Raw genomic sequence first — 25,168 nt, 5'->3', positions numbered from 1 at the left:
ATTAACTCCTTGTGTAATACGAAACATATTTGCTCAAAACAAGCCATAAAATAAAGAGTAACCATAAATGATCACTGGTGGTTAATAAATTTTGTATTAATGAACTGCGCATGCGCACTAAGAATGCCACGTACGTGTTGACGTTGTCATTCTGCTGGATACTTCCTGATGCTGGCCCAGGCTCGGTTCAGTTAGCTAGGAGGTAGAACATCTGATTTTCAGGTTTGGGGAAACCTGTGAAATACAGCGTGGTCAAGTCGTCTGATTCAGGTGAATGTCTGCGTCTAGACTGTTAATAAACCATCTACTCTTAATTTGTTTTGGATGCTACATAACCACTTGCCAAAGTCGAGCTACGTCGTTTAGCTTTGGGTGGCTAATCTGTTCGCACACAGCTAACATGAACTGCTAACATTATATGTTTCCCGAACAAGTATCGATCGTTACTGATTTAAAATGTGACTCCAATGAATATACTATAAAAGGTTCTGTACACATATTCGCATGATTTATGAATGCCTACGTCACTGGGCTTGGTTAATGTTGCTAACTTAGCATTTGGAATGTTTGTCAGTGACATCCATGGATATAATAAAACAACATGACATCTGTATGACCTGCTGATCTGTAAACTAAACGTGACTCGAATTGCGTGATTGCTTTGAATAGATGGGCACGAGGGTTGTCTTGGGAATAGATGTTATTGGTTTCACAAACTGTCTAGAGAGATCCTAGTCATTCATACGCCATTGACATATGACTGCTAGCTGTTAGGCGTGTTCTTTCATAACTAATCCTTGACTCCTAGCTCTTTATATCTGGATGACATGAGCCGTGATATATATATATATATATATTTTTTAAGATTATATATTACTAACGTTGGATTAGTCTCCAGAATCACATGCTATTGTTAGCATAAAATCCCTAGCATCCAGCTAATTATTCCATCGGCCATGGCAAGGAAACAGCATTTTTCTACCAAAATGTACTAGCTGCAGGTACAGGCCCATTTCGAGTGTTCCGAAAAATCATAATGCCAGAAATTTCAGAAAATGCCAGAGATGTGTTAAATATATACCTCTTTGTCTGACTGAACTGTTCGTTGCTGGAGGCCTACATTATATCTTTGACCAAAGTTCATAGCATCTACTGTACAGGGAGATAGATTGGACTTTGCTACTTGACTGTCCCGACCTCTTGGCTTTCTAACTCTGCCATTTACTAGGTGGTAGAAGAGGACAGACGCACCATGAACGGCCAGCTGGACCTGAGCGGGAAGCTGATCATCAAAGCCCAGTTAGGCGATGACATCAGGCGGATCCCCATCCACAATGAAGACATCACTTACGACGAGCTGGTGCTGATGATGCAGCGTGTCTTTCGAGGCAAGCTGCAGAGTAATGACGAGGTTACAATAAAATATAAGGATGAAGGTAAGTTAAGGTCTAGACGTTGGAGTGTATAGTTGTGTTTTAATGTATTTTTAAAGGGAATATGCTATGCTAAATAATTATTATGAGCTTTTAGTCCTGTTATAACAGATTTCCCTCATTAGCGTACTCGGAGTTCGATAGGTTCATGCATATTTGAGTAATAGGTTTATTATATTATTATTTTGAGTCCTCAAAAATGGCTGTTTTCACCTGCCCCCTATATACCTCTACTAAGTCTTAGTCCTGGCAGTTACTCAAGGCATCCTGGCTGTAAAGTTAAAAAATAGTTAATGTAGTTGTGTAGCTATTTGAATGAAACATTAACAGTGAAAATGCTTGCTACAATGAAATGGCACTATGTCAATTGTCCCATTTCTATTACTAAGCCGTTTAAATGAATTTTGTGGTTTACAATTTAAATTTTTTTAAAAGTAAAACGATAATCTATGTATTTATAGTTCATTGCCAAGTACTAGAAAAATGACTAATATGTCTCATGAAATTAAATTAAATGAATCAAGAAACGTATAAACTACAAAATTTTTATTTTCACCAATAACCGTGTGTATTTGTCTTTTTATTTCTTCAGATGATGACCTCATTACAATGTTTGACAGCTCAGACCTTACTTTTGCTATCCAATGTAGTAGGATACTAAAACTGACATTGTTTGGTAAGTGTGATATAGTACATGTAGACATGTTCATCTAGATTTATTTCTTTTATTTATCTTTGATGTCCAGTTTCATGCGTCGTGATTGTTCATTTGCCTATTTTCACCACTTGAGGGCAGTGTTGATTTACAATGCACATTTTCTCACAACGCTTTGAAGAAATTGAATTGACATTAGTTTATGGAACAATGGAGCTCAAGAGTGACCATCGACTCCTCGGTTCCGGAAGTAAATTAGCTATTATATTTTTTTTCAGAAAGTCTATGAAAAAAAAAAGAAGTTTGTAAGTTTTCCCCGAGTTACCTATAATTGTATTTAAAAATAGTTTCTAACACTTTATGAACAACAAAGTTATTAAAACATTTCACCAGGTCTTGTGCTTTAAATGTGTTTTTTGGACCTTAAACATCTGCGTTATGGGTATTGGTTACTACATAGCTGGTTAGCCTTGGCGATATCTTTGAGCTCTTAATATTTGAATTTTTCTAAAAGTCTACAGGAAAAAAAATGGAAAATTTACTTCCAGAACTGGAGCCGAAGTGAGCAGGACTGTTGAGCTCCACTGAAATGCCATTTCTAAAGAAAATGTTTAATAAGATGTATTCTCTTTATTGTGCTTGTCTCACACAATTTAGTGCTATCTTGTCTTTTTTTAAATAAAATTTTACTAAAGATGTTTATTTTTGTTTAAATTAAACTAAATTAACTAATACATTTTTTTTTATCTAATAATTTTTGTAGTAAATGGTCAACCACGGCCTTTGGAATCAAGTCAGGTGAAGTATCTACGTCGGGAACTCATTGAACTTAGAAATAAAGTCAACACCCTATTGGACAGCCTGGAACCTCCAGCAGAGCCTGGTCTGACCCCAGCTGCTCCAGACAATGGTAAGAGTGCTTTATTTCTTACTTTTCTTACTTACAATGTTTGTTTTTCAGAATGGCTTTGCACTATTTGCAGACACAAAGTCAAAAGGTGATGATTATTTTGAATACTGAAATGAAATTAAGATGTTGTAAATGTTTCCCTCTGTAGAAACAGTAGATGGTCGTGAAGGCAAGGTGGTAGTTGCTGACCCCTCCGTTAAACACGCCACTCCAGTGAGTGCAGCCAGCATGTCAGCCTTTGACCCACTGAAAAACCAAGATGAAGTCAACAAGAATGTCATTTCAGCTTTTGGCCTGAGTGAAGATCAGGCTCCTGGTAAGAATGCTACACATACACAATAGTATACATGATGCAGTCATTTGTTAAATTTGTATTTGTTTTTTTTGTTTTTTTGTAGCTCCTCCACCAGTTGCTGCAGAAGAGCGCTCAGGAACACCTGACAGTATTGCCTCTTCCTCATCTGCAGCTCAACAGCCAGGAGTACCGCCCCAACCACAACCTCCTTATCCTGGAGTACAAGCGCCCCCAGCTGGCATGGATGGTGTGTAGAAATACAATTCATTGCATTTTTAGAGGAATAATTGTGTCGGTGAAGCAGAAAAATGTCCATATCCTTGTCACTTTAGCACTTTGTTCTAGATTTCGAGTGTAGTTAATTTAGGATGTTAATTGGTCTATAAATGCCCAATTACATGCATCTCTAATAAACACCACAGTGTCCTCTTAAATTGCATTAATGTATGAACGTGTATATTTAATACTGTAATGTTTTTTGTGCTCTACCTTGGTTGAGATATAGTGGGGTATTTGTTCATACAATGTGGAACTGTTTTCAGAGCACATGTTGTCTTTTCCATAATGTTGATGCTACAAAAAGTGGAAAATAAGCTCCAGTTTCAGAATGTCCAGAGAGACCTTGGAGTGTCCCTCTCGTTATACCCAAGCACTTTGCTTGTTATTTGTTGTCAAGTGTGTTTATTCGTCAGGCAAAACCTGGGACTTGTTAACACAGGTGGCTGCTCTGCCAAGTCTTGTGTTTTGCTCATTAGTGTATTCAGTGGAAAAGTTTACCTAATTTTAAACTGTGCTCGTATTTCATAATCATAATAAACATACTAATTCAATGTATGAATCCAATGCACATTTAATTTGATAAATTGTATAATATTAATTTTCCTTTTTTTTCTTACTTTTAGGGCAGGTTTACCAGCAGTACCAGGCTCCTGGGGGGTACCCCCCTCCACAACCAGGTGCCCCACCTCAACAGTATGGTATGCAATATCCTGGTAAGAGCATGCTTTATTCATCATATGCAATGCTAAACTAATAGTTTGTTTAGGATAAAGCATTTCACTATTTGCTACTTGGTATAGCCGTTAAAGGCATTAAAGTGTTTTTCTTTCCTCCCCTGATTATTCATAACTATCCATCCAGCTCTACTTTGGATGGAGATTGTGAATGCTTTTATTGAATGTGACAGTCTTTATTTGTGTTGTTAACTGGAATCTTTCCCCCTCAGCAGGATACAGCCCTCAGCCTGGAGCACCACAGCCTGGCCCACCACAGCCTCCACAGCAGCAGTTTCAGAACTACGCCCCTCCCTCGTCCCAGGCTCCTGTCTCTGGTCCAGCCCCGACCCCAGGCTTTCAGGGTGGACAGCAGCCACCTCATTCAGCTCAGGGACCGCAGCAGTATCCACCAGGATCCTTCCCTGCTCAAAACTATACCTCTCAAGCTGCACAACCTGCCAACTACAGCCTGCCCCCCAGTTCGCAGCCCGGTCCAGGGTACCAGCCACGCCCAGCATACACCCCTCCCCCAGGCAACACCCCTCCCCCAGGAGCTGCTAACCCCTATGCCCGCAACCGCCCCCCTTATGGCCAAGGCTACACTCAGCCTGGCCCCGGATACCGATAAAAACGTCAAACCAGTGTTTGATCTCTGTGTCCCATGCTCCCTCTTCTGTGACTCCATCTGGAGTAGGTGAGGATTCCTGGTTTACTGCTCTGTCCTCTAATTGAAAAAATATCCAAACATGACAAGCAAATCTTCCCCATCTGATGGTTGGTGTTGTTGTCTTAAGATGGCACTCTGTCCTTGCCCTTATTTACAATGGTTTATTTGTTTTCTGTTTTGATTTATTATGTCTTTGTTTGAGCAATCCTCTTGTACCTGTCATATTGTAAACAGTCTGTAAGCACACACCTGGAAGACCAAAACAGGCTGTTGCCTCAGTAACAATTCATTGGGTGGCTTGGATGAGCATCAACATCTGAACAAAATAGTTTAATTTAGACTTAGATACAGCCTAAATGAAATGTTACAGCCTTTTATGTTGTTTGTGTGTCTTCTGTTTCCTTTATGATTTTTTCACCATGTTGGTATTAATGAAACTGCCCATGTTAGGAACACTAGTAATGGCAAAGTGGCCAAAAAGGCTTTCTTTGTTTAGTTAAATCACACCCTAAGGCTTGCAACTGCTTTATCTTATTGGTTTTTACTAATATATCAACACAAATTATACCTTCAAGTGAGATTAGTGGTTTGTATAAACTGTATGTAAAAAGTGTAACTTTTTCTGGAACCTAATAAATGATTGAAACCCATCTATAGTACATTTGTACTTTGTTTAGAAAGCAGTCTTGCTCATCCTGCTCATGCTTTCTGAGTTCATGTCTGCGTGTTAGGTTTGGCTTCTATCTGCCCTTTCTTCCCAAGCCGGATTTGGAAAAAGTGTGGTAATGCCGGTATTTTGTTTTTCCTTCTTCTGGGCTGTGGTTAGCTGGGAAGTGTGCCATGGCAGTGTATGGTTGGTTTTCACGTCAATCTGCCCTGTTCCGTGTGAGGAATTGAATGTAAATCTTATAATAAATGTTGGTTTTGGGGGTTGTTTTATGTTATTTTCTAGCATAAAACATTTATATTGTGGCCAATTTACAATGTTGCAGAAAAAGGCCCAATTGAACCAGAAATTTTACAGAAATCTTATTGGCATTTTATTTTAAAAATGCAAAACTATATACATTTTGCAGTGTAAATATTTTTCTTTTTTTTACAGTTTTTAAACCAACATTTTAATACAGTACATTCCATCACAAAGTAACCTGTCGTTTTTACTTAATATACATAGTAATGGTCAAAAATGTGTTCATAGTGACTTAAATCAAACAGTTGGCCTGATTAAAAATTGTAAGAATTGATTGCATATATTAATGTTGCAGTATTATAGTTTACATTTTTATTTGTCTACCAAACAAGATTTTTGTAGAAAAAAAAAAAAATCAAAACAAAATATACAACATTTTTATACCATACAAACTCCTCAAATTAGATTTTTTACAAAACATCTTTTTTAGAAACCTCGTTCTTATGTGTGTACTAAGTAGTACAGAATAGTCTCTAACAATCCACTGATAAATAATATTATACAAGTTATTACATTTTGGGAGCCAGCTTCCCAAAGTTCTGTCTGATTATATTCAGCTTTTCTTATCACACAAACTGCTGTCCACAGAGACATGTTTGATAAATAGATATAACTAATATTACAATTACACACAACTGGGTTCAGGGCTCCTATTTGGTTCCCTTTGGGATTGAAAGCCTCCGTACAGGCCCACTGACTGTCCATGTTTACGAGGCCCACCACCTTGCAGGTGTGTTTGGCCTAAGTGTTGAGGTAAAGGTCTTCATGCTTTTACCACTTTCCAGGTATGGGTGTACCACACTCATACCAGCCCACATAAGTGACGTGAGATTTTCCTCCAATCTCTCCAAAGTGTACAGGTTCCTGTCGCAAAGCTCTGAAGAACCCTGGTAAAAGTACATACACATCAGTGCAGTTATCAGCTGTTTATTATAGTTATCAGCTTGAAGCAATTGGTTCATATTTTACCTTGTCGGCTTGGTAGCTGCTCAGCAAACAATTGTGTTCCAGTTCGTCCATCCAAGAAGGAGTCAACAAACTGACAATGGTCCTCACCAAATCCAGTCTGGTCACCAATGTTATAAAATTTTCCTACAGAAATTTAAAAAATGAATAAATTACCATATAAATGTCTATATACAAGTAACGCTGTTTGAGTCTATTGATGCTGTTGGGCCATTTACCATTGAGCGAGTCGCTTAGATAGATCTTATATCTCAAAGAGTTGCAGAGCTGGATGCCTACAAACTTTCTGTACCAAGTTCTCTTCACATATTGTTTTCCATTGCATTCAGAATATGCATCAGCTTTAAATGGGAATTGAGTCCAAATGGCATCTTTGCCTTTAGGAAAGAAAGAAAGAAACATTATTATTATTATTATTATTATTAGTAGTAGTAGTAGTAGTATTTTTTATTATCATTATTATTTACATTGCCATAAATTCAAGTAAGAAAAAAGATAAAGATTAAAAAAAAAGAAATCATCTGTACCTGCTACATATTCACTCACACGTGGGTCCGCTGAAAACATGAGAATATGAGTTGTTAATTACCCATCACAATTATGACAATGTAGATTGTAAGTAAGGCACAAAAAGTTTATTTAATATACAAATAATGTATATTCTCCAAAAGATAAAGTTGTTGTTGAGTCATTCAATAGATCGTCCAAATGTACCTGATTCTGTGCTAAAAGACACAGGGTCACTGGACGGTCCTGTTCCGAGCTCATTCCTTGGTGTCACTTTGAACTCATAGCTGGAAGAGGAAACAAAAGCATTGTAAATAACCTGTTTCTTCAGAAAGCGAACATGCACATTGCCGTATGGGGCGGTCTTTCTCTTGCATACACAAATATGATGGTTATTCCACGTGCTGTTTTCAGATGTCCTGGCAAAAGCAGGATTCAGAGCCATCCCACTGAGGGTTCAACTTTGCAGCCTCCAGATACTAATTAAAACCTTTGTATCCGGACCCAGGATTCCACTCCACCCAGGCCTTCTCTCTACTTGATGTATGTGCTTACTTTGACACAAATAGGGTGCTTTTGAATTCATGTCCGGAAAGGGAATAGAATGTTTGACATCCCATAGACATAAAATATTATTTTGCTAAAACAGGCAATTTGCAGCATATCATCACTAGTCCAGATACATAAAAATGTCTGGCTCAGGCCTATCAGCCTCGTACCTGCTCTCTGGTTTCAGATTCTCCACAGCTGTATGTGTCTGGTTAGTAGTCAACACTGAGATTTCTTCTCCATTTGGGCCTTTAGTGGTTGACACAACTTCATACTCTAGAGAAAATGTAAGGATAACTTAAGATATGTAAAGATTATGCATAAAACACATTAGATAGTACCTCTTGTTTCATTGTCAGACTTCTCCCAGTCCAGGATGACAAAAGATGGACATCCCTCAACTGTGACCACCGTGAGGTTAGAGGGTGGGGCTTTGGGAGGCCCAGTGACACTGATGTCATTTCCCTCCTCGTCTGGGAAATAAGCCATGGAGGACGTGATGGAGCAGGGCTCATCTGGCTTTTTGTCCGTCTTGTAGATCACGTGAGGAGCTGTAGGGTTTGAAAAGGTTAACTGAGCATCACCAAAGTGCTTTCAGTGACACTTTTCTTAATCTTTACTTCTTACCAACAAAGCGCTTTTTGCCCATTATGTCCACATCTGATGCAGGTCGAGGTCTGAATACAGACGAATTCTCACTGCCGTCAAAGCGACTATCTGCAGATACAACAGGAGAGAGGTGATAAGGTTTGTGAGATGTGCCAGCAGCCTCTGGCAGGGCGTTGTGTCCGTGTTTTTATAACCCTGGCTGCTGTTACTGACCAGGTCTGCAACTGATCTTGTTCTGGCTCTCTTTTATGTTACATCTCTAAATTCTTTTATTTTCACCTGTTAACTTAATATAAACTGATTAACATATCCCAGCGTTAGCTCATTTCTACAAGCTGATTTATCCAAACTTAAATAGTCACAAAACTCATCCAAACAGTAATCTACATCAGTCAGCTAACCTATCAATGTTGTAATCTGTTTGTCCTACTGTTTACTGCTGGGGCAGAGGTGGTTGTCTGCTGCCGGCGCTCTGGCTTAGGCTTGGTTGTAACCTGGGGGAATGGATTCAAGATGGACTCCTTGTCTCCTTGCTTCAGATCCATGAGTTTATCTGAGGACAGTGAGAAGTAGGAACAGAATTATCATCTGACTCACAGTTGTACATAGAGCTCCATCTGCTCTGGCCATCCTCACTGAGCAACCCAATGGCCTTTTCCTGGCGCCTGAAAGATCAGAGATGGCTTGTGCAATAGCTCCTGTGCTCTTTAAAGGAAGGAGAGATGTGCCAGAATACACCAAGAATGCCCAAAAACACAGTAGGAGAGACAAAAGTGCACGCCAAAAATGACATTGGTGCAACGCTGCCATTTTAATGTCCCTCTGTTAAACTCTTTAGCATTGCTCTTTGCTTTGGTAACGGAGGTACCTGCCGATCACATAACAGATAAGCAATGCTCCAAGGCCAAAAGCCACATTCAAATGTCTGATCAGTGGCTTGCTCTTAGCCTGTGAAAGTTCAGCCAGGTTTACTGTGGTACAGAAAGAAAGAGAAGAAACAGGAGATCAACAGACATGCTGCTGATTTGTATCTAATTATACTAAGATGGCTATAATCAACTGCAACAGCACAGCGCAAAAACAATCTAAAAGTCTACACTGATACTAATAATTCAGCCACAGTGCACCAATAATGAAATACAGATCTCATAAGAACTTTAACCAAAATAATTTTATGTTTACTACTGTTTCTTCATTTGATGGTGACTGATCTTATATAACAAAATCTGTACGTTTTACTTGACAAAAATATGAGAGGTGAAAACTCAGATATGATGTAGCAAGTTAATGCTGCAGTCTCATGCAAGTTACCCACAAACTGCACAGTAAGAGCACCAACGTCTCACCATCACTAGGCTTCCCGACCAGGTTGGTTTTCTTGTTGACTGAAGAGGATGGCTGCAGAACAGCTGAAAAAGAGGAACCTTTTAAGGAACGACTGAAAAAAAAGCAGTTGTCAGTGAAGAATGGACAAAAAAGTGATGATGAGCAGTGCAAAAGCCATGGATGCTGTGATAAAAAAAAACTTAAAATATACACAGGATACAAAACACAAAGCGCATAAAAGCCAAGCAATGAAACTGTCATAACTTACAGCGCTGTATGACAGGTCCTACTCTAAAAAACTGTTGGATGTGTGATAAACTTAAAAAAAAAAAACATGTGAATTATGGATAGTGGTGATAAATCTAATGTTCTTAAACAAACACTGCATTTACACCACGGAGGAATTAGGGAGTCTGAGGGAGGCTTGACACATGACATTTCCTCTCCATCTGCCTCCTCCCAGCGCTAAGCCCCGAGCTGCCTGGATGTAACTCTTTTGCCCTTCATCACCATCTTATCTCTACTTTTAATAACAGCCAATGTGTTAGGACAATATGTAATTTACTTCAGAATCTGCGTCAAGTCTAAAACACCTTAAAAACATTTGTGTTGGCTCTGTATTCATCTCTCGGAGCTGTGTTGCTGCCCTCCCCCCTGGTCGACATAAATTAAGGACTTTGGCATATAAACTCAACTTGAAGTTAAGTGAGAAACATCAGCCAACATCTGTAGAAAGAAAAACATGCATTCTAGAAATGTTTCTGCCTCACATGATCAGCTAATGACCAACATGTGTTCACCAAGTATGATTCATTACATCAAAATAGTCTTTCAAAAGTCAGACTGGGACAGTATGCAATGTTTATATACATACACTACTTCTTAGCCTAGGGATGCTTCAACGCTGATAGTCGTCATCATGGACAGCACTGAATACCACTACAATTTGCAGCCGACTCCACCCAACCAGCAGACATTTTTACCATTGCAACTTTATGTCTCTTATTGTGTATTGTTTTATTAGCAATGCACGGTTTCGCCAAGCTTAATTTTCTGTAGAGTTGCTTCCACAGAGCCTTGCGACTCTTTGAAGACCTCTGAAACTGTCCAAGTTTCCAGAAATAACACACACCAGCTGTGACATGGGACTGAAGCACGAGCACCCGACTCCAAAGAGGGAGCGAACAGCGTCAACATTAATAACACACTGTACGCGGTCCAGACGTGGGCTTCATTTTCTTACTTCAGATTGAGTTGATTACTCTAATTAAAAGAGCCAGTCTGGACTAAAAATAATATGACTTTCTAAAAATCACATTCAACTTTGACCAGAACCAGACTAAACATAATTCAATCAAAATTTCCCATTAGCGGTGCATAGTATGTGCTAATACACCATAGACAATACATAGAAGTGATGAAAAGGAATATACACATGGCTTCAATCCCAGTCAAGCACAAGCCACTGGGAATACACATAATGGACAACACAGACCATGACCAAAATGTCACGCGGACAAACAGAGAGCGAATCGACAGAGGAGCTCAAAGCACAGGCCAGTGCAGCTGTGTTGGATGGGACATAATGGTGCCGTTGAGGTTAGTAGTGCAGTGATTATCTTGGTTGGTCTTTACCAGGTTTCTCTTTGGGCCACTCTGCAGGTTTAGGGAACGCATTGCCCCTATGATGCACCCCACCAGCTGTTGGAGGGAAAAAATGTTTGTTATAAAAATCCACTTGGAACAAAGTCAGAAAAAGAAAAGTGCAATCAGTTACTGTCTCTTGGAGGAATAACATCTGGGTGTACAAGGAGACCTAACACACACACACACACACACATACACACATAGTTTTAACTTATTCTCGAGAACTAAGAGGTTTTTGAATATTCCATGTGCGCAGTGCTTTTTCATAGCTGGTGTAAAATGTGTTCCTGGACAGAGCTATGAGTTAACTAGCCAACCTCAGATGCTATAAATCATGTTAACAATCCTAATCCATAGAGCAAATATGGCAGGAAAATGAGAACAAAAGACAAAGGAATGGGAAACCGCAGGCATTCAAATGAGTTGTGTGCTCATTTTCTTCCTGCAAAAAAAGATTGTTGTAACTAGAGCAACCCTCGAGTAGAGAAATAATGAAAATAAATGTGCGAGATTACCCCCAGGTGTGTTGGAGGAGTGGAAAGTCTTGGTCTGAGATAATGGTTTGTCACCAGTGCGAGAGGGGTTAGGTGCAACACGAGGTGGAGGCTTTCTTTCTACTGGAGGAACTGTGGATGAGCTAGTGGAAGAATGAGCCCCATCGCCAGTGGATGGTCTACGGCTGCCAGTACCTACATGAAAAAAGTTCATTGGGAAGGTTAGGAGGGACTTTTTCAGCATTTCAGCTCTGACCTGGATAGAACAAAATGCAGGATGACAAGTTCAGATGAAGAAATGGAATGATAGGCTGGAAATAAAACAAGCTGCCAAACAAGATACAAGCAGTGGAGGCGAATGGTGACGATGGTTTGTGATGGGTACACATGAAAATGGGGGAAGCGGTGGACAACCATGAAGTGTTACTCAAACTGGTAGTAGCACTTCTCACTGGGTTGTAGATGACTGACAAAACAGACATGGCAATGGGACAAACTTATGATGTTTACCCCGATGGCCACTACCGGCCTTCTCTGTAGCCAGGGCAGGTGTTTGCAGAGGCTTGCCCTCTTCTGGAGAACTAGGAGCTGTGTAAGAGAAAACTTACTGCATTTCTTGTTGTACAGTAATATCTAGATAATTCTATAAATCTCTCCACTTTTAAAAGAAGCACAACTCTGTGTTTTACAATATAAAAACAATGTCTGGCTAAATTTGAAATACAATTATCTATACTTAATAACACAGTGAAAACATTTTACATGTTCTATTATATTTGAAAATACTTACATAATAATCATAAATAAAGGAATATGCCTAAGTGAAATGCACCTAAGTTTTAGTTTGGATGTTTACCAGTGGGACGAGCATGCTTAGAGGCAGCAGGGTCAGTGCTGGCCTGAGACTGGCGCCTTGGATGAGGTTGGGGGTTTGGCTGTTTCTTGCGATGTGTTGAGCCTTTGGGCGGGACCTTGGGCGGTGCCTGTGTCTTTAATAAGGGCGGGCTGCTCTGCACTTTGGATGTGAGCGTTGTCTTTAACGTTATTGTAGATTTGGTCTCAGTTTGGAGACTGGTCATTGGTGCAGCCGAGGTCTTTGGTGGAGTTGTTTGTGCTTTTGGTTTTGGTGTGGGAGGAGAGACTGCAGCTGGTGGCTTGGTTGTGAAAGCTGGGGCTGGAGGGTAAGGCTGCAGTGTTGTTTTAATCTCAGGTTTTTGAAAAGGAGAAAATTTGACGTAATAACTTTGGGTTTGTGACTGATTTTTTGGAATGTGTGGTTGAATCTTGGCAGGTTTAGAAATCTTGGGATTAAGTTCTTGAACATTTTTCATTGGCTGATGAGGCAATATGAAACTGATGACGTCTTCTCGTCCTGTGTTTTGTTGAAAAAGAAAAATATTATCAAACATATAACAACTATTCTTTGGAAATATAGCAGGTCAGAACAGAGGGTAAACTAGAATTACAACTAAGTCTCCTAATCATCTGAGGCCAGGGCATGTACTGCTGAGCACAAACGTTATGCAATAGCTTTTACTGAGCCTTTGTCTGAGAGGGCCTCAATATTCAAAGGCAGACAGTCCATATGGAAGCATTTGAATGTAACAGCCATATTACTGCCAACAGACACAACTACCAGGTCAAGGATGGCGTTGAGTGATGGGCATCGAAAATCCATTGCTTTTACTTGCACACTTCAGAGTAATAGTGGCTCATTATTGTGTGCTTCAAGACTGTGATGCACCAAACTGGTCAAAGAAAAGCTAGAAAAAAGAGTCAGAGCAAGAAGGAGGACACAATATTTAAGGCAAAGTATCTGGATCTTCTTGAACCTGGAAAAAAAACAAAATGTAAAATGTCTGGTCCATGCAGCCTTGTCATGCAGACTTCACACTGCACTGCACTGAAAGCACAAGCAAGACGTTTGGTAACTGTAGGATTTTCAGCAGGACTTCACAACTTCTTACGAGAGAATACTGAACTCAATGAGGAAAGAATGAAATAATAACAATACACATGATACTGAACAGATATTAAAACATTATACACACATAATTTGGTGTATAATGAAATGTTAAAGTGAATAGAAACAAGCCAACTTAACACACCAATTTGACCATAATGTTCCATCCTCTGATATTTCAAACCATCGCACACATATGCCATGCAGCCAAGGTCACCTACCTCATAACAAACTAACAAAGTGCCAACTCCATCATCCTTTCCACAGAGAGGGCCTAACTGCTGGACTCACAACATGCCACCGAGCATGCAGCAATTACACAGGCCAATTTAAAGCACCAACTTTATTCCACAGTATTTGGCAAAAAGCACTGCTAGAGCCATGAAGCCTTTAGGAAAAGAAACCCATTTGGATTGTCATGGTTTACCAGGCTGTTTGGTCACAACAGGGAGTGTGGGCCGAGGTGTCAACACAGAATCCTGCCTAGTAGTGGTTGGAGCTGAGAAATATTACTTAAATTAGATTAACAAAGTCCTGGATAAGATGTGAACATGTAAAAGATAACTGAGACTGTTCATAGAGGAAACAAAAAGGTCAGATAGGCAGCGAGACTTGAACCTGAGGTCAAAAGAGTAATTACCAAGAGTTGTCTTTGGAGCTACGTTCCGGAAGATTTGCGGTCTGACCTGGGTCCTGTTATGTGGAACTGACAAGGACAAGGAGCACAGTTTAAGTCAAAGGTGAACACTTGAGATGCCTTCAGAGCCTGCAAGAGAGTTATGTAATTGGTTATGTAAAAAAAATCTGTTTTTTTTAAATATATGATACCTTCAATACCACAATGATACCTACATTAACACTGAGACAAAGCGTATACAACTGTCACTTTAAATCCAAAGTTACAAAGAGTTATGTTTTGTGATTCAAGCTAAAATAATAGCTTAAAGTTTTTGTTAATTGATCTCACAGGGAGCATTTAGTCAAGAGCCCATGAAAAGAACTGAAAGAAAAGTGTGTAGGCAACAATAAATTATAGTATCATATAAAAGTCCGGCTGCTGTAGTAAATGAGGCGCACCGGGCTTGACCACAGCCGCTCTTGGCTTACCATGACGGGGCGTGAAGGGGAGGGAGTGCTGGCCGTTCGTGAAAGGTTTCTGGTGGGCAACAGACAAGGAAAAAGATTACCTTAATTTATCATTAAGTTTTAATTATGTAAACTCATAACTATATTGCAGACTTATTTTACGTCAACTGTGTGCCACTTGAGATGTTCTTTATTTCTTTATCTGTAAAACTAATTACCTGACTTGAAATACACAACTACAAACCTGTCAGCCAAACTTGTATCTGTTTTACACATGTTACCTGGTCTTTTCTGTTGCGTTTTTAATCTCACTGAAACGACTATAACTTTGTCATCCACACTCACTGTTGGCTTGGTTGCTGTTTCCATTCAGGAGTTGGATGGGAAATTAATAAGGCAAACAATCCCAATAATACTCTAAACAGTGCACGTTATAAACATAATAGACTGCTTTGAATACCCACATTATTCTAATAATTCAAATGGTGGCACCTTTAATAGCTGCAGCAGTGTTGTTTTATGTAAACGTTTCAAGTACTGCAAAGGGAAAAATAATGCTTACCAACGGGTTTTGAATTCGTTTGACTGGTTTTCTGCCTTGGGCCTTGTCTAAAAGCAAAATAAAATACAATTCACCAACATAAACTACATATATAAAATGAATGAACAGTTCCCAATGTATTCAGAGTTTCAGTTACACGTCTTTTCCTGGGGACTCTATTAATATAAACAGAATATTGTAGGTTGAACATATCCTACCCTCCGATCCCCCGTTGTTGCTGATGTTGTGGATGACAGGTTTGCTCCAGTGTCCATTGCCTTCCTTAGTGTTGGGCTGAACACCAAACTCGTACACAGTGTTGGGTTTGAGGTTGTCAATGACGGTATCACTCGTGGGACAGGTCTGATAATTCCACTTCCTGTTCCTCTCACGATATCGGACCGTGTAGTGTCTGGGCCGCAGACATTGGAAAACCACTGTTAATGCAGTTTATCTGAACCATCCAGATGGACCAGAAATGAGCCATAACACTATAATGTCATTTAGATCAAATTTATATGGGAAAATGTCATTTTTTCTGTAAGCCGAGTGGGTGGACTCTCTCAGCACCTGTTTGCAGTCAGTCCTGGATCTACTATCAGTAACCTGAGATACTTGAGGGAGTCATATTGTTTGTCCAGTTTTAGCATCTGCTCTAAGACAATGTTCAAATTGTCTTTCCTTGTTATGACTGTTTTTCTCCTCTACCGAACATCTGTGAATAGCATAGCATTGTAGCTCACCCGTCCTCCAGACAGTCGTTCATGATGTTGGACTCGTAGGGGGTTTTCAGCAGTGTGCCCCAGGATAGCAGCACTGATGTAGGCGTCACGGTGCCAATGACCAAATGAAGTGGCTTTTCCAGTTCCACTTTACCTAAACAAGAAGTATTGTCAGTATTTTCAAAGTCCATGCACATTTAGACCGTGATCCTATATGATGTACCTGTGCATTGTTTTTTCACATCATTGACAGGAATTGGCTGGACAGCGATTAGATATTTGGGTTCAGCGTCTGAAAGCATTAAACTTGAACTTAAACTTGAACTTACTCTGGTTATATGTATAAGCACAAACATAGCAGCAGTGTCTAAAATTAATAAAACTGATAAATACACACGCTTTCTCACACTCATATATATAAACAACACATGTTTAAATCCGTTATGAGTGAATATGTGGATATTTCCTACCAAACTCTGTCTCATAGGGTTTTCCATTCTCAGGCAGCTGAATGAACTGTTTGGAGAACATGCTGCTGCCGTAGCCCAGGATGTAACCTTCAAGTTTGGTGTCCGGGCTGGGACGCAGGAACTTCATGACGATTGTGTCTCCTGTAGCGTTGATGCGCACTTTCATGTTCTGTCGTCTCACTGAACAAACACAGAAAGTGAGATTTTAGTAGTTAATATGTTTTTTACCAGTCAGATCTATGAAATCACTATAGAACTACTGTCAAAATGCAGATGTTTTTACCTGGTTTATGGTTTATATCATTGCAATTACTGGGCCTATCCATATGAGACAAAAATAGTACAAGTTCAAGAGTTCAAGCATAAATAAATCTAAGTGAAACTGCTTTTACACAGTAGCTTCAGAAACTGTGCCAATCCTTAGCAAACTATAGGGTAGGGATAGTGTTCAACATTTGTAGATCATAAGTTTGGATATTTCTTCCAAAACAGTGAGTCTCCCATAGAGACCCTTTGAAGGCAACATCTTGCTGACATTTTATTTGAGTGATTGTCTGAATTATTCATGCACTTGACCGCAAATCACTATTGCATCCAAAAAGTAAGAATACACCACAACTATAAGTGCTCCCCACTGGGTCACTGTGGCTTGAGTCAGTTTGTGGTTGCAGGGATAATGCTATCTCACAACAGCACGATTTACAGGACTAAGACACTTTGCGTTTTATTTATTTTTGTTTTTAATTGTTAACTTCCCTTGTTTGTGGGTTATATTCCAAACATATGACAAAATAACCACCCACCCAAAAAGTTCAACCAATCCAAATTTTAGCTGAGGTAACAATGTGTTTATCTGATGGAACTAAGATCTTTGCAACCAAGAGCATGCCAACACATGACTAATCAAATTTATGATTTACAATGACTGAAAACTAGTCAGCAAGCAGCCAACTAAAGCAACTACTCCAGCAAAAACAAAAGTGCTATTTTCTTCATTCCTAATTACCCATACATGGCTGTACAGAACATGGAAACTATTTGACAACATCGAGTTAATCAACATCTGCAAATTGTGATCCTCACAGCTGGGCCAGACACGTGACTTTTGACATGGCAGCTGGCGCGATCACATGGACCAGTATAAATCTTCACACGCTTTATGTCCTCTGAAGTTGAACGCTGTGATGTTGCAATCATATTTAGCACAGACAAATTAAAGCGTTTTGATCAAATGTTGGTTAAACAGAGTGTCATCTTTTCAACAAACAGAGAATTTGGCTAGTATTCCTCTCCTATCTCACCAGAAGGTAAATCATATCACACACGTTGTCTCTGTAGGAAGAAGAGTTCAAACAATGGAAGAGAGAAAAGATAAAGTGAACTAGCAGATTCAGAAAAGCAATGTTTTTCTTCTTCTGAAAAGTAATATGCAAGCATAACTGATAAGGTTTGGTGTACCTATTTTTAACAATTGTTTGAGCAAGTGTGGTCCATTAAGCTGTCTTCCTCTTCATTGTATGCAGTTTGCAGACAGACAGATAGTGTCATTAAATACAACATGATACTTCAGTGAGATTACACTTTGAATACACTGAATAACATTTCCATCTATGGTTCTCTGTCACTTTTGTTCTACAGTGGAAATGAGAAATGAACTGGAATTCCAACTTCATCATCAGCACTGTTCAAAAACTGGACCGTAGCTTGTACTGGGCCTATAGGCTCATTGGTAATGTCTCTGGCTCATTTTTCAGTGTTAAATGAAATAGTGGAACTTTGCTTGAGGACCACTGCCAACAGCTGCCAGATGCCAAAACAGACAAAGTGAACGCGAGGGAAACCCAGGATTTTCCAACGAAGAGTTTCCTATCAAAATGCCATTTGTTTTGCTTCCACTATCAATAATTCCAAGTGGTCCCATCTCCAAAACAGAGAGTCTCGAGAATATATGAAACAGTACAAAAAATTGGCAAATTGTTTAAGAATCCCAAGCAAGTACAAGCAAGTGCTGGCTCCACAGTGCAAGCCATTTGGCCCACACACTGCTCAGGACTGTTCAGACTTATCAATGTTTCCAGTGAATAAAGCTGTAAGAATGGCCCTGGTCACAGTCCCCTAATCAATCACCCGCAGCACACAGGGAAACATTGGAGGGAGAACAGGCCAAAAGTGCTGCTAAGCTGCAAAGTTCATTTGTTTGTTTATGTCCATTTCACCTGAGCACAATGATTCATTATTGGAGGGCATTTTTTCAGGAGTATGTCAAACTGTGAGTTGATTTATGATGTTCACACATGGCATGTAACTGCACTTAACTGTATCCATATTTTTGGTATGACTATTCAGTCACTCAGACAAGCACAGTTCTCAAAGCACAATAACTGCACAGCTATTTCTGGATAATAAATATTTAAAAGCACAAAATACACAAAATACACACAAAAAGCTTCACCTCTGCAGACTTCTCACAACTGTAAAAGTATAGACCCCAGAGGACACAAACCCTGCAAACAACCAATAGCATCTCTTCAGTAAAGAACCTACAAATACCAAAACATCTAAATTACATAATGCATAGAAGATGTATGCCTTTAATGAAGCAGCTGGACTTGGGAGGAAATCCATCACAACATTTCAATTAAATGTTCATCTGTCACTCCACTGGAGACAGTAAATAAATATGAATGGTTACACTCAACAATACCACAACAGTTTCCATTGCCCTCATTGTGGTGTGCAGAGATGTGTGTGTATCCTGCGCTGGGAGAGAGGAACACCCTTAAACTGAAACACAGAGTTGGCCTGAGGCGCTGGTGTTCTTGGATGAAGTGATGAACGGTCCTGGGGGAAAGGGAGGGGGTAAATGGGGTTGTCAGCATTGCATATTCAGGGCACAACAAAATTTATGTGCATTATATGTGTAAAATGTATTTTATTTACATTATTAGTTGCTAAGGGTGACACAATATCTATGGACAGACTCATGGAAATTGGCATTTTACAACTGTTTGTTGAAAATAAAATAGACGTTTTGGTGGAATTTGTTTGGAGGGAAAACCACAGAGTGAAACCACTTGGCTGTACACTTCACAAACTCTTGTGCCCAAATGAGGCTATAACTCCTCATGTTAGTACAGTATATTGGCCATAACTCTTTATAGACTATGTGACAGACTCCCAACAACACAGACACGCTCTGTTGTACCTCAGGGACGTGAGTGCTTTTAGACACCTCTGGCAAATTATCCCGCCTAGAGACACAGAACTGAGGGGATGTGGAGAAGAGATTTGGCTCATACACACTTAGAGGAGACAGATGTTCAATGGCTTTTTCTATGACAGTCACCTTCATTTAAAGCAATGAGGTGTGAAAATATTGCATTGACTTTGCCAGGTGAAATAATTCAGGCTTTATTGCAAGGAAATACCGAGTTCCTAGTGGGAGATCGCACTAGCCTCAAGAAGGTGTGTTTTGTTTTTTTGCAGCATTGCAATGCATGACATCGCAATGGCAATACATTATAAAATTTGTTGGTGACAGGAAAATTGGCTCCCAGGGACAAAAGCTACCCAACCATACAGCATATTATATTAATGCTAGACAAAATGCAATTCCATTAATAAAAGTCTTAGTTTTTTAAAGAGTGCAAAGAAGTTAAAAAATAAAATAAAATAAAACCAATTCCAAAGCTTTAATGTTACTGAAAGCAGATGCAGTCTATATTATAATCTCCTCTACTCTGGCTTGGACGAATCTGATCCAAGTAAATTTGTTGAGCAGCACTTTTGAGTCCTTAAACCACATCCATCTCTGTCTGTGCACACACACACTTATATATAACCCTATATCCCATGTAAGACTCAACAGCTGCATCTTATTCCCATGTGTCTCTTTCACCTTCTTCGTCTTCACTGGCCTATATGTGTCAGGAGCCATCTTCCCACTAAAACAAAGCACTTAGTACGCCTAAACAGTTATGAATACATAGTTTGCTAATTGCTAAAATAAACGGCATGTTTATTCGATTTTAATCCCTGTGGTCATGAGTTTGTTGGCCCTTACAGACTTGTATTAATAGCTCATTTTTCTTTGACATTATTATGGCCCCATAACAGTGTGTTATCAAGCTGTATCCATGACACAAGTGGTCAAACAAATAGCACGATATCAGCTGAAACAGAAAACACTCAGATGTTTGGTTCTTTGCCCAAACTAAAAGCATATACCCATAACAGCTTTTATCTGCAGCCCAAACTTCCCACAGAGATTTGTCAGGAGTCCAGCATTGGGCTTGACTCCAGCAGCTCACCTGAGATCAATATACCACCATCACATTCACCACAAGAGCAAGAACAACGCCAAAAATAAGAAAGAAATCAAGAGTGAATGATTCTATTAATACAATCCAAGTACACGTGTATGTCAGTTAGACGTCTTGGATGAAGCATCTGAGGCTGAGCACCAGTTACATGCCAACTACAATGTCTGCTAAATTCCTTTGTCAATACTGAAATGATTTGGTAGAAATTTACTGAAAAGATAATATTTTGAGGGCATGACTGGCATAGCATTCAGGTGGCCCATTGTTGATCTTGGACTGGTTCAATCTGGAGTCATCTAATAATAAAATGAGAGGGAACGTTTCATACATGCCAATCAAAATATCATGGGGTTTCCTCCCCAGGCAGAACTATAATGGCACCTAATGATGATAGATTCATTTTTATATTATGGACCTCAGAAAATGAAACTGTGCCCATGGTAGTAGTCAGTGTAATTGCGCAATTACGTTTGTGCAGTCGTCTAATCACTAAAACAAATACCAGAATTAGACATTTCAAAGCGTTAGCATAGAGTTGGATCACATAATAATGAATGATAATGAGGGTCTGGTGCAAATGTTAAGATGTCTTTAAACATAGATCCAGCAAAATAATACGTGAATCGAAACTGATGCTATTCACATATGCATGGATGACCTACCTCTGCTTCTGATGGGAGTAGATGGCCCAGACAGAACTATTCCAGCGACAAACAAAAGGATGAGTGGGAAGATGCTGGGGAGCTGCATCCTCAGGTTGGCTGTGGCTTCCTTCCAGGTGCAGCCTTGAACAGAGAAGTGAAGGATAATGCAGGGTGGGGAGGCAGTGGCTGGTCTACTTCACTGAGAAGGGGCCTCTCAGGACTAGAGCAGCTCACTGGACTGGACCAGAGGTCTGGATGCAGCAGGCTGTTTCTGCACCATCTATACCTCCATCTGTGGTAGGGGGAGGAGCCCAAATGTTCAGGCCACACCTACCCATCGTCCACTCCTCTGTTTTATTCTATCACAATAGACTATTTGTAATCCCAATCCCAGTTAAATTACATTTATCATTAAAGGTGGACATACTTATTCAGCCTCACTGTGCCATGTCAAAACATCAAGTTCTTTTATGTTTAGACATTTTTATTTCAGAACAATATTTATTTTAATTCCGGAAATGAAGAGTGGAGCCTGTCATCACACTTATGTACTTTAAACAGCACCATATATGATGGTTAGTCTAAACTGCTCAGTTACTCACTTCTAACAGTCAGTTTGTAATTAAAGGACCCACATTACGCTATTTTCTTTCTATCTACTTTATGATGCTGTATCCTCATCAAAGACACCTGGAGTTGTGTTTTGTTTCATTCACACATGTTTAACACACAAATCCTAGATATTTAAGATGAGTTCTTCTCTCAAACAGAAAACACTCAAACGCTCTGTTCCACCTGTTGTGATGTCGTCATGTGGTAATACAGGAAGTGCTCTACTGTGTTAAAAAGGTAGACGCTAACTTGAAAACTGCTTGATGACATCACAAGGTGGACAGGAGCATTTTGAGCTTTGGAGATGTAGACAGACTAACAAAAAAGTGTCACTCAAATATATGTGTGAATGAAACAAAACACAACTCCAGGTCTGTTTTTGAGGAGGTAACAGCTTTATAACATCGATTAAAGGACACAAGAGTCAATTTTGCATAATATAGGGCATTTAAATAGTAGATTCTCACAAAAGTACTATCTTGTAATCCTCATTATCATTACGTTATTACTGTTCTTGATGCACCCATCCTGTATCCCAACGAACCACTTCTCAGGCATGTTTTGAAAAGTTTCTTTCAACTACAAACGCCACTGATTAATCTTTTATGTGGAAATGTAATGTGGTTTGCTTTAAATGCAGTTCTTGTTCCTGAAAGGTCACTTACCATTAACAGTCCCCACTATGTCATAAAAACACCAGTGTAATGAAGGGAACTTGACAAGTATTGGAACAGTCATTTAGTCCATGACCATCCAAAACCCTTAGCGAACACAGCAAAAGCCTTCCATGATATCCAATGGAAACAATGTCTCTCATCATTCTATCTATAAATACATTTTCTGCCAGTGACGAAAACACAGACAAAGTCCATATTTGACCAAAATGTGCCAAGACTAAAGAAAGAATCAACATAAATGTTTTACAGTGAGAGAGCTTTTAATTTTGTGCATCTGTTTATCTAAAAAAATGTGTTTTTGCTGATCCAGGTTTGATCTTAGTCAGTCGTGCCTCTCAAGGACAAGCAGTGTTTTCATGTGAGTTCCCATGTGCGGCACTGTCTATTCCAAAATCTCCGCCCGCAAATGCACTTGATTAGGACCCACATGTCATCGCACGAGACAGGAAATCATATCCCCCGCCAAAAGAGGTGTGGCTCTGAGGAAGTCCCAGCTGATGTGGAACTCCGGAGCACAAAATCTATCAACAGTGCATTCATGGCCGTCTGCACAGAGCAATAAAACACTGGAAACCATTTGAATCAAAGGGATTTGTTCTTTAGTTTGCACAAATAGAACACTAAAATTGCTGATGAAAAAGTCAAAAGTTCATCTTCTACAGCTTTGCCACAGCTGTGTTGTGAGGGCAGCCTAAGCATAGATTGTTTGCCCCTCTGCTCTTGTCTTCACTGTAACAATATCAGCCAACGCACACAGTACCTCATGCTTATCCTAGTCTTCAATATCACCAAAGGACATGTGCATCTCCTCAGTGGGATGTTCAAACTGACTCAGCTGTCTCTAAATGTGAAGGAGCAGTGGATTCACCCTGAGATTTTTACCCTGCAGGTCAAAAGTTGTGACAGGCTGTTCCAAAGATCTTGTCTTTTGGTCAATGAACCACACAGCACAATTGTGTGAAATGATGTTTGAAATGATGTTTTGTTTCATTTTGTGGTTACCCTATATACTCGGTTAGTTCATTTTCTCCCTTTTTTTTAATCTATCAGTGGTTACAAGAGCCAGCATGCCCCACACATATGTAAAAAGGTGTCTCTGATGAGCACCAAGGTGAAAGCTTTGGCATGCATTCACTTGTTCGTGGCAGCACCAGGCCTTTTTCCAGAGTTTTTCTCTCAACATCAGCAGAAACTCACTCATCCACAGCAGAGTAAGGGCTTATCTGTTGCATTTATGTTTGCAGTTTACAGTTGTTTCAGAAAGGTGACTCAAAAGAATATGAAGGTTTTCAAAAGGCAAAACTGCGAGTGCACTGGTTACGATTTCAAGGATGGAAAAAGACAATGATTTTGATTTATTCCACTCACATTTTCCAAAGGCCATCTCATGTACTGGTGCCATGAGAGAAGGAGCTTATTAAGTTACAGTCTTGCATAGCAGGTCAGAGCAGTTTGAGGATATAAATGTTGCAGACATTAAACATTGCATACTGTTCATCCTCTGTGTACCAGAAAAATAGGGCTCAGTTGTCAACAGCAGTCGGATCATTCCTGATGCATTTATTGAGAGAAACTTCTGACCCAGCTCTGTTTTTATAAATTTATGACGTGCCGGTCAGAGTGTGTGGTAAGGCAGTAAGTCTGGCTTTTGTGCCAGATTAGCAGATCTGCATTCTGTAGAAAAGTGGAAAATATGATGTATGGAATTGATCATTTGCACTGCGTCAAACTCTCATTCAGTCGCCTCTCTTCTGTCAGAGAGCACGCACACTGGGCCCTATCACTCTGACAAGAGCCGAGGGATGACTTCACTGATGATTACACATGTTGTTGCTGCTTTATGCCCAGTTTGTCCACATCCCCCTCCACACACATGCTAATGTTTAAAAACCTACACAACATGACTGCTGCTCATTGGTATGTTCAATATGTTCACGCATATACCATCCCACTAGCGTGCGACTCTACAGAAGGTATTTTAATATTTACCACGATGTTATCATTTCTGATAGAGTGTTGCTGCCAACTTCCATGTGGAAGGACTTGGAGAGCCACAGGTCACAATAAAGTTTGGACGAAGGAGTAAAGGATTTTAAGAAAATCGAGTT

The 25,168-nt window shown here is 39.7% G+C and overlaps 2 protein-coding genes across 8 annotated transcripts; one reads left to right on the top strand and one right to left on the bottom strand.

Moving 5' to 3' along the window:
- Positions 1-115: 115 nt before the first annotated feature.
- Positions 116-5,605, top strand: tfg (trafficking from ER to golgi regulator). 4 transcript variants are annotated; one of them, XM_033986681.2, is made up of 8 exons: positions 116-270; positions 1,229-1,436; positions 2,026-2,109; positions 2,852-2,998; positions 3,147-3,314; positions 3,397-3,540; positions 4,196-4,270; positions 4,522-5,605. In XM_033986681.2, the coding sequence occupies exons 2-8, from the start codon at positions 1,253-1,255 to the stop codon at positions 4,914-4,916; spliced, it is 1,197 nt and encodes a 398-aa protein (XP_033842572.1). In that variant the 5' UTR covers positions 116-270; positions 1,229-1,252; the 3' UTR covers positions 4,917-5,605. The 4 variants fall into 4 exon arrangements, with proteins under 4 accessions (XP_033842572.1, XP_033842571.1, XP_033842570.1 ...); XM_033986680.2 differs by having other exon boundaries at positions 122-270; positions 4,519-5,605; XM_033986679.2 differs by having other exon boundaries at positions 122-270; positions 4,196-4,285.
- Positions 5,606-5,976: 371 nt separating this feature from the next.
- LOC117389527 (target of Nesh-SH3) lies at positions 5,977-22,037 on the bottom strand. Of its 4 annotated transcripts, XM_055230625.1 has the most exons (23): positions 21,790-22,037; positions 16,806-16,985; positions 16,559-16,627; positions 16,357-16,489; positions 15,832-16,025; positions 15,635-15,681; positions 15,094-15,142; positions 14,627-14,692; positions 14,414-14,485; positions 12,880-13,395; positions 12,534-12,611; positions 12,045-12,218; positions 11,518-11,583; positions 9,903-9,965; positions 8,987-9,109; positions 8,575-8,664; positions 8,289-8,498; positions 8,118-8,223; positions 7,606-7,685; positions 7,419-7,448; positions 7,110-7,268; positions 6,895-7,017; positions 5,977-6,812 (listed from the first exon to the last, which is right to left on the bottom strand). In XM_055230625.1, the coding sequence occupies exons 1-23, from the start codon at positions 21,875-21,877 to the stop codon at positions 6,697-6,699; spliced, it is 2,832 nt and encodes a 943-aa protein (XP_055086600.1). In that variant the 5' UTR covers positions 21,878-22,037; the 3' UTR covers positions 5,977-6,696. The 4 variants fall into 4 exon arrangements, with proteins under 4 accessions (XP_055086600.1, XP_033843101.1, XP_055086601.1 ...); XM_033987210.2 differs by lacking the exon at positions 14,414-14,485 and having other exon boundaries at positions 6,188-6,812; XM_055230626.1 differs by lacking the exons at positions 12,534-12,611; positions 12,880-13,395 and having other exon boundaries at positions 6,188-6,812.
- Between the last annotated feature and the right edge of the window lie 3,131 nt (positions 22,038-25,168).

This window comes from Periophthalmus magnuspinnatus, chromosome 21 (genome assembly GCF_009829125.3).
Source record: "Periophthalmus magnuspinnatus isolate fPerMag1 chromosome 21, fPerMag1.2.pri, whole genome shotgun sequence".
NCBI classification, from domain to species: domain Eukaryota; kingdom Metazoa; phylum Chordata; class Actinopteri; order Gobiiformes; family Gobiidae; genus Periophthalmus; species Periophthalmus magnuspinnatus.
Note: the sequence above shows the minus strand (reverse complement) of the source record. Positions and strands in the feature narration are given on the sequence as shown.